Source organism: Hypanus sabinus, chromosome 14 (assembly GCF_030144855.1).
Source record: "Hypanus sabinus isolate sHypSab1 chromosome 14, sHypSab1.hap1, whole genome shotgun sequence".
In the NCBI taxonomy this organism is placed as follows: Eukaryota; Metazoa; Chordata; class Chondrichthyes; order Myliobatiformes; family Dasyatidae; genus Hypanus; species Hypanus sabinus.
In genome coordinates, this window is record NC_082719.1 from 22816903 (window position 1) to 22826439 (window position 9537).

General features: G+C 37.6%; 1 protein-coding gene across 5 annotated transcripts in view; it reads left to right on the plus strand.

Moving 5' to 3' along the window:
- LOC132404605 (uncharacterized) overlaps positions 1-8412 on the plus strand; it is a 98791-nt gene extending 90379 nt beyond the window's left edge. For all 5 annotated transcript variants that reach the window (XM_059988880.1, XM_059988882.1, XM_059988881.1 and 2 more), the window contains one exon: positions 550-8412. In XM_059988880.1, the coding sequence (XP_059844863.1) occupies positions 870-6290 (5421 nt within the window). In that variant the 5' untranslated portion in view covers positions 550-869 and the 3' untranslated portion in view covers positions 6291-8412. The remainder of the gene's footprint in view (positions 1-549) is intronic.
- Positions 8413-9537: the final 1125 nt, after the last annotated feature.

A 9537-nucleotide genomic window follows, 5' to 3' on the forward strand; every position in this document is an offset into this window, starting at 1 on the left:
CTGTTTTTACTAGTTCTGCAATCCATTTACAGTAGACTAGGCCAGCCAAAATGCTGCTAAATTCCATCCATCCATCCATCACATCACCTGCCATTAATCTATATTGGCTCCAGGTTAGGAATTTGTCAAATTTTCATCTTTGCTGCCAAATCCCTTGACTCCTCTTCTATTGTTCTCATCTACTGCTTCTCTTTAGTACTTAAAAATATCCAAGATATCAATGGGTCTCCATTCTGATTACCTTGATTTTAAAGATTCCAAAAACCATAACTGAAATTTTTAAGAGAGTATTCAGATTTCAATTCTGAAAGCTCTAACTTTACTGTGTTTTCTCCATGAAGATGCTGCTGTATATATTTCTGTGAGGGAGATATTTCTAGTATTTTTTTTATTATACAAGTCCTTCTAAAGTAATGTACATTTCATTTTTATTGTTTTCAGAAAAGTCACTATTTTCATTGTTCACAGTAAACAGTGATTTCATCTTGATGATTTATTCAGCAGTGATTTTGTAAGATTTTATCTTAGTTTGTGTATTTTTTTCTTTAGAGAGAAACCTTTCCAACACCATTCAAGATTAACTATCCTGGTTGATTCGAAATTCAGGCAATGGTACAAAAAGGAGTTCCAAGAACACCTGCAAGAAGGAAACACATTTTTCATTTCAGCGCCATTTGTATCGTGGCAAGTGTCTTTTTTTTTTGGGCTGATTTAAAAGGGAAAAAAAATTGCATGTTTTGGAACACAATTGGAGCACTGCAAATGTTTGCTTGGAATTGCTACCGTAGAATTATAGAGTTGATGCATCACTCTGCTCTTTCTGAAATTTACTTTTACCAACATACTGAAATTTTAAACAAGCTCAAAAAATGCAATTTAAGTGGTTAAGAATACTGCTGCCAAAAATGGAAAGATTTTCACAGGAGAGTGTTGCTTGTAATACAGATGTCTCAATGAAGTGTGGTACTGGAAGAAAGCAGACTGCAAGAAAGGCTGTAGGAATGAAGAATCTTCTTGATCCTGCACAACAGAAAGCTAAACAGAACCCTGTAATGAGTGAAAGGGGAACAGAAAGTTCTGATCATCGGAAAGCATATGGAAAACAGATTACTGAAATGTTAATGTTTTGTGTTAAGTGTAAAGATGTTCAGAAGTTCAGCTTTGCAGAACTCAAGGAACATTGTCAACAGAAACACCCTGATGATAAACCCATGTTTGTTTGTAGCAAATGTGGTTTCACTGTGGATGATGTAGAACGAATGAATGTTCATGCAATTTCACATAAAGTAGACAGTTCTTTAAGCACAGGTCCTGGTAATGGCAAGGAAGGCCAATCCTCACGTGTAGAGGGAAAACAACATAAAACCAGACATTTAAAGCCAGATACATTGTACTGTAATAAATGCAGGTTTTCAACAAAAGATCCTCTTCAGTTTCAAAAACACATGCTGAGGCATGATGAAATACAGTATAAATGTGGACGGTGTGATCATGTTTGTTATACAAGAGGAGAATTCCAACGTCACTCTGTACAACATACTGGAACGTTTCCCTTTAAATGCAGGTATTGTGATTATGGTGCAGTACGAAAGGATTATGTTGTGAAACATACCAAGGGAGTGCATAGAGACATTGTAAAAAATGGTGGATCTGTCCTTGTTCTACCAATGCGGAAAGGTCATAAGAAAGCTTTCCCTAAACCGAATAATGGCTTAAAAGGTAAGCAAACAACAACTTCACAAAATGAAAATTCTGCCAGTATGATCTTAAATGATCAAGTGACAGATTCGGTGAATATGGCTCCAAATCCCCAAGAGACTTCCTGTCAACTCCAGGACTTGGATATTGCTGTTCTTCCACAGGCAGATATCACAGTTTCTGGTGAAAATAAGTGCAGTGATAAAACTGTGCAATATGTTAAACGTTCGAACTATTTTTCCACAGATGCTAGAAGGATTCGCCTGCAGGTACTTGCAAATTCTAAGCACGTTGTTCAGCCTGGTACTCCCTTAACCTTGGTTACCCCAGCACAAGTAGTTATTCCTTCAAATTGTTTGGCTCAATTAATAGAAATAAAATCTGTTAATGGAAAGCAACAATTGGTGTTCAAGCTAATACCACAAGCCTCAGCAAGTGCTTGCCCTGTCCTAGGCTCTGATGCATCAGGAATAGCGCCTTTTTCTTCTCAAGAAATGGAACAAGACATGAACATAAAACTTGCAAATCGACAAAAGAGCAGCATGTCAAATAATTCACCTACATTTCTTCCAAAAAATGTTGATCATAATTTATTTCCCCATTTTGATCATCTGAAGGAGGATTTTGACACTGATCAGAATGGTATGGTAATGAATACTAAGGCAATCTATTCAACTTCTCATATTTTAGATGATAAAATAACAAGCTCTTCCATATTGGAGTTCAGAAACAAAAGTAATCCAAAATGGAAACAAAAGGTAATTACAGACCAACTGCAAGGCGGAGAGTCAGTGACAACTGATTCAAGTTGGGCTTCACAGCAGAATGGCTTTCTATCACCAAATATTTTGGGAAAAGCAGTGCATTGTGTTCTAGATGGCAAAACCGTTGTACCTAATTTGAATCTAGATACCCAAGAGATTATTACTCAAGTTGATAATGAATCCTTAACTTTCTCCGGACATAAGGAAATGCAGAAAAGTAAGAGCCCATATTTAACTAATGAAGTTGCCACAGGCAAAGGACAAGAATCTGTTTCAAATTGTGAGCAACCTTTCCCATCAAGATTCAACAATACATGCCTTGAAGTCATCTCTATTAACAAAGCTTCTGAAAAACCATTTGTACAACTGCCTAAGGTTGTGCAAGTGCTCCCAAAACCAGACGTATGTTTGTGTGATAACCAATTAATGGGTTCTGGTTGCAAAACTGCAATCAGTTCAGTGGAATCTTTGCCAGTCAATGGAACTGAAGCCAGTACACAACTTTGTATTAAATCATTCTCGACATCTGATACTAGTACGAGTACACAGATGCAGGTATCTTCTGCCTCGTCCAGGAATGTCACAGCTTCATCTTCCCAAAACCATGGTCTTCAAGTTGTTTCTAATTTTTCACCTGTGCAACCCAGACTTGTATCCAAAGATACAAATCATGCAGAGCATTTGATATGTCAGGGAACTGAAATTGTTTACAAACAACCCATTAATGAAGCTTTTAAAAGTGGATTTGAAGATCAAAATATGTGTTGTGCTGTAGTACAAAATTTTAGAAACAAATCTGCATCATGCATGCTTCCACCAGGTAGTAATGAAGTCTGCCACATAGACAGTTCGCTTCACACACTGAAAAAGTATGAAAAGAACAGGAAGATGCCAGACATGCAGTTAAGTTCATTGGAACATGGGGAAACCATTGCCAATGATATCAACAAGTCAGGACACAATAACCAAATATTAGTTACAAAGCCAAAAACACATAAGGATTTGCAAAAAAATATTAATTGTCCTAGCTCAGCAGGAGTTCCTATCAACATGTTTACTTCTCAGTCAACTAGCAGTCTGGCAGTCATGAGCAAAGTATATGATGACAATGAACTAGGTAAAAAAGGATTTTTATCTATTAACCCAGATGCTCATTATAGTCAGGACACATTACAAGGCATTACAGTTAATGCAGACTTAAGTGATTTTGATAGCCATCATGATTTGGAAGGCAGCAAGTCCACTGAAGACCATTTGGTTGATACACAATGGCCAATAATTTCCTCGGTGTTTTCTCTTAGCTCCAGTACAGATATACCAGAGAGTATTAAATGGGACAATATCCAAGACAGCCCTTTATTTGCTTCTGCACAGATCCTAAAACCCGATTTATGTCCCCTGATTCAGGCAGATTGTATAAATCCATCAAATATGTTTGAAGAAAGAAAGAAAAATAAAGAATGCCAGAGAAGTGAACAGTCACATCATAAGAATCTAGAACATATATCCAGATCTGAAGATGTATGCCTTGGTACCACTGCGGTTCGATCAGTGGAAAGTCAAAAGCAATTTAAATTATCCAGAGATAAAAGTTTGTGTCTTTCCTTATTACCGCCTGTGTCACCTATTGAGATCGAAGATAGTTCTTCTGCACATAGATTTGAGCAGTTTGATGATGATTTCCGTATGACCCAGGATGCACATAGGTTGGATTCTGGTGAATTTTCTTTAAATCAAACTAGTTCCAATGTATGTTTAGGACAGTCTCCTACAAGCTGTAATAACACAATAGTGGAGCATTCCACCTGTGTTAATAGTTTTGTACAGATAAAACAATTAATTAGCACGCCTAGCTCTACTGAAAATTCAACAACTCTGACGCAGAACCACCAAACTAAATTGGTCTCTTCCCCGAAACTAAATGTGTGGAATTTATCCCCAGATGGTATATCCATCCAAAGCAAATCACTGCCAAACATTCCATTGTCAGACAGATTTGGGAAACCTTCTGTTTCGCATAATATTACTAGCAACTTTCTACTTTCACCTTCTCCTTCAGGGGTAACAAATGTTCTTGAAGAACAAGTTCAGCATCAGGTTGGACTTGTAAAGGTTTGTGAACCAAATGGCAGCAGTTCTGAGCGTGTTTCCTTTTATCAGAATATTTGTCATTTCTCAGAAGAGGTACAAACAGATGTGCCTATAACTAGTGCTGCGATGCCTTCAGTGAAACTCTGCCATCAGCTTAGTGGTGATAACAAAGACTCTTTGTTTTCATCAAGCACAAATTCTAAAAATGTGAACTCTGCTGATGCTACTGAGAACCATGAACAGCTACCTCACAACCTTGGCCAAACACCAGAGCTTGCAGAAAAGTTAACGCTTTCACCTACAAAACTACAGAATGTTTCACTCTCAGTCTTGTTTCCTGCAGGCAACCAAAGCAACCATAAAAAAGTCCAATTAAAGTTACCTGGTAACAGCAGAACACATTCTGTGTTATCTCCCAGTATCAACCATGGTCATTGCTTCCCTGTACCAGTTGATGCATCTGCTCAGACTAAATGCGTTAATCATCTTGTTAATTCCCAAAATACTGATGAAATTAGGAACAATAAACCAAACATGGGGCAGAATGTGCTGAGTCCAATTCCTCAATTTCAGTCTATGCCAGAAATTCCTCCTTTATGTACTTCTGCATTTCCAGTCCATTCCACAGAACCCCAAATTGATCCTGAAAGTGCACCACCACCTCATCCTCAAATAAAAGACACTGACTGCACAAGACATGAAGCCACTTACAAGGTTGTTTCAAGTGGTATTGTGCTTAGAGTATTAAATGCTGCTGATGAGTCCAAACAAAAAGCCTCTGCGGCAAGATGCAAGGTTGTCAACCAGTTGCAAAAATTGAGTGAATTCTCTTCGTTGGTTTCAGAAAGCACAACAAGAAAGTCAGACATGCAGGCACCATTAGTGACAAAGAAGCGCAAAGAACCTAATTCTGTAAGTAATTACTCTCCTAAAGCAAAACAGGCAAACAGAAGCTGTAATATGTCTTCTGATTTGATTGACCAACCAAACGTATGTAATACTACTACAATTAAATTAGTTGCTCATCAGAAATCTCAGCAGCTGAAGGTCAGCGAAGAATTGCCATTGAAACGGAAGTGTACCAGGAAAGGGAAAACAGATCAAGTACAGCATTTAAAAAACATAGAGAAAAAACCCAATCTTGTTCCCATTGCTACTGATATTTGTGAGTTGGAGTTGTTAAAGACTGCCCGCAAGCTGAGACTCAAGCCATTTAATGACAGTCAGTTGGTGAAATGTCCTCGCCGCAATCAGCCTGTAGTTGTGTTAAACCATCCAGATGTAGATATTCAAGAGGTAACAAATGTAATGCAAACTATAGGCAAGTACAGAGGACATGTACTGAAAGTGGTTTTATCGGAGAGAACAGTTATTTCTCTCAATTTAAAGAAAAAGCAACAAAGACAAGAGATTGCAAATCAAAGTATTTTACATGATAAATGGCAGAACTGCAAGGTAGTCAGTCCAGTAAAGGAAAGGCTTATGTTGAAAATGAAACTCAAAAAGATTCACAAAAATAATTATCAGATTGTGAATAATACTCAAAATGAGCATTTGCAATTTAAATTCCACTGTTGGTTTTGTGGACGCATGTTTTGTGATCAAGAAGAATGGATTGCTCATGGGCAACGTCATTTAATGGAAGCCACTCGAGACTGGAACGACGTTACCACCATTCAAGAAACAACAGGAAATGGAGCTGAAGTACTGGATGTGGAAGGGAAATCTAATCAATAATTACAGATCCAGAAATTTAAGAACGCTAGTTGGTATTAGCCTAGAATACACACAATGTAGAATCATACATCTTGGTTCACTTACTGGCTTGAAATCTTTAAATGCTGCTTTAACTTTGATATAAGTTATACCTTGGTAATGTAAGTTACGTAATGTAGTTTACTGTCCCTTGGCAAAGTGTGCAGTGCAGAATATTCAAAAGGAAAGCTATTCTATCATTTATCATTGAAGGATTACAATTGGAAGAGACATTGGAATGTTCTAATGTAATACCCATCACAAGAAAATAATACTGAATGTACAATGAGGAACTTGTATTTAGAGATTCTTAATTTTGCTCTAAGTTCTGTATTCATTTTGCTCTTATTTAATACTTCACATTTTGTAGAGTTGAAGTAAACTAACTTATGAAACAAGTGCTTTTTTTGCACAGTTTTGAAATACTTTGGCATTTTATTAGTGCACTTGGTGAAATGTTGAATGTTCATTTCTGATGTATAGGCAGGTGGTGTCTGAAGTATTTATGCGCACCATTTTGAAAAATATGCCATGAAATTCATCTCCATCAGCAGTGTTAAGTGCTAGTGGTGTACTACAGTGGTCCCCAACCACTGGGCCACAAAGCATGTGCTACAGGGTCACGAGGAAACGATATGATTTGTCGATATGAAATGATAATCAGTCAGCTGCACCTTTCCTCATTCCCTGTCATGCCCACTGTTGAACTTGAGTGCACATGAGGTCATCAGTTGCCTAAATGCAATGATACCCTCATGCCGGGGATCACTGGTTGGCCTCGTGCAGCCGGTGAGATGTGCCGATGCTACTGGCCTGCAGCGCAGACATTTGGGCACCACCTCTAATCCTGTTTAGCACACTGAATGTTTGTGGGGAACCCAGTGCTAAAGTATTCGCAGATGACCTAATTCGGGCCCAGGGTTTCGTAAGTAGCAGAGCAGCTACTGCGCTGCGATCTACTGAAAGTCATCCCTCGAACGAAATTTTTGTCAGCCTATAGATCCTACCTACCTACAAAGAGGGCAGGCACGAGCCCCGTTGCACTCCTCGCTCGCTCGGTTGCTCTCTCTGGACTGCGACCGCCGCGACCCTGGCATGGGGGCCTCCGGCCCTTACCTTGTCCACTCACCCCACCCACGACCAGCCGCACCTGGCCAAGGTGTCTGGCGGCAGGCAGGCGGAGGCTGGTGTTTGGGCCCGGAAGCTGTATAATGAGGCAATGAAGCCCTCAAAACTGCTTCGGCACCTTGAGTCCAAGCACCCTGCACTTATAAGCAAACCCATTGAGTTCTCTGAGCGGAAAAAACGTGAGCAAGCGGGTCAGAAGCTAGTGCTGATAACCACGAAAACTAAATTGTGGAATAGACTGGACATAAAAGAACCCCCTTGGAGTATTGCTTCCGGTCATGATTAACACCATCACCCACCACCCCCCCCACCCCCTATCGACCGGTCCGCAAGAAAATTGTCAATATTAAACTGGTCCACAGAGCAAAAAAATGGTTGGTGACCCCTGGTGTACTATGCCTCACAAGTTCCATTCCATTGGAATGAATTAGGGATTTGGTATGCCATGCATTGGGTTTAAATTTTTGTACTATTGTAAGATTGACTAATTTCAACATTATATTTGATTTCAATTGAATATGGTAAATGTTTGGAGATGGTGTGCAATGTGCTGACATTAGTTATATAGCAAATTTAGTGCTCCGAAATGGATGAATTTCAATGCAATAATTTGTAGAGTAGATTAAACACCACAGTTAAATATGTACAAGAAATTGATGTTTTTGCATTTGTTCAGTTTATATTTGGCATAATAAACCAAACTTAGAGATGTTCTTGTTTTAAAACATTGCTTTTGTTGAGCACTTGCTTTTTACTCTGGACATATTTTAACTTTAATATCTTTAACGCTTCTAAAGAACAGACAGATTGGAGCTCAAACACTTAAATTTGTTGAAAACTTTTAATTTCCTGTGCTACCAGTATGAAATATTTTTGTATTCATTTTTAATTATGGAAAAATACTGCTTTTTCATTTAAATTACATTTCATGCCATTAATTGTATGTTACCAATATAAATTCTGAATTAGAATCTTATTTGTGGAATTGTTTTTGGTCTATATTTATAAACCATTGTAAAATTACAGGGTACTGAGATTTCTAGTTTGATCATGCTTTTCCTTTTCCTGAAACATTACATTTGCTTAGACTAAACAATTGCTTGTTTAATCTAAGTTAAGATGCTCTGTAACAACTGAAAAACTGCTTGCATTACAGAAGTCATGTACAGTAATTGATGTGAATCAATGCTGTTTAAAATGACAGTTTTTTTAAAAATTTGGTTTCAATGAATTAGATAGCCCCAGACAATAGAAGAATACCAGAGATTCAAATTGGGAACAACTGTGACTTCATTCAAAAAATATTAGCTGCTTTTTAAATGACCAAAAAATAGACTAGGAAATATTAAAGGAATCTTATGGACCATGCTGCTAATTACATTGAAGAAAACCTGAATGAAAAATGAGAACAATTTTAAGTCTGTTTTTTTCCTCTCTGTGAATGCATTTATCTGTCTGAAATTAGCTTAAATAATATTGAAACAGAATAAAATGTCAATTTAATTTTATTTTAAATTACATATTAATATTTTCTCTTAGAAATATTTTGATTTTAAAATAGTAGAACTTTAAAGTTGCATGATAGAATCTCATTTCATTAACTTTAACATTTGTTCTTATATTTAAGAACAAATCTTATAGATTTGTGGTGTACATTTTCTATTTGGGTTTGTCAATATGAAGGGTGATTGATAAGTTCGTGGCCTAAGGTAGAAGGCGTCGATTTTAGAAAACCTAGCACATTTATTTTTCAACGTAGTCCCCTCACGACACTTATTCCAGAGGTCGTGAAGCATACAGATCTTGGAAGTTAATAACTCATTAGTTAATAACTCATCAAGGTGATTGATAAGTTCATGGAGTTGAGTTATTAACTTCAAACTTTCTGCATAATCATTCAGAGTTGAACTGCATGTGCATGTAACGAGAGCTGTATAACTCATCTCCTTCTACCTTAGGCCACAAGCTTATCAATCACCCCTGCTGTAGGCAATTTCACAATTGACAGCTTGTTCAAACCAAACATCGCAATTAGGAGGAAATGAGATCTAAATGACTTTGTGGAATGAATGATTGTTGGTGCCAGACGGAGAGGTTGAGT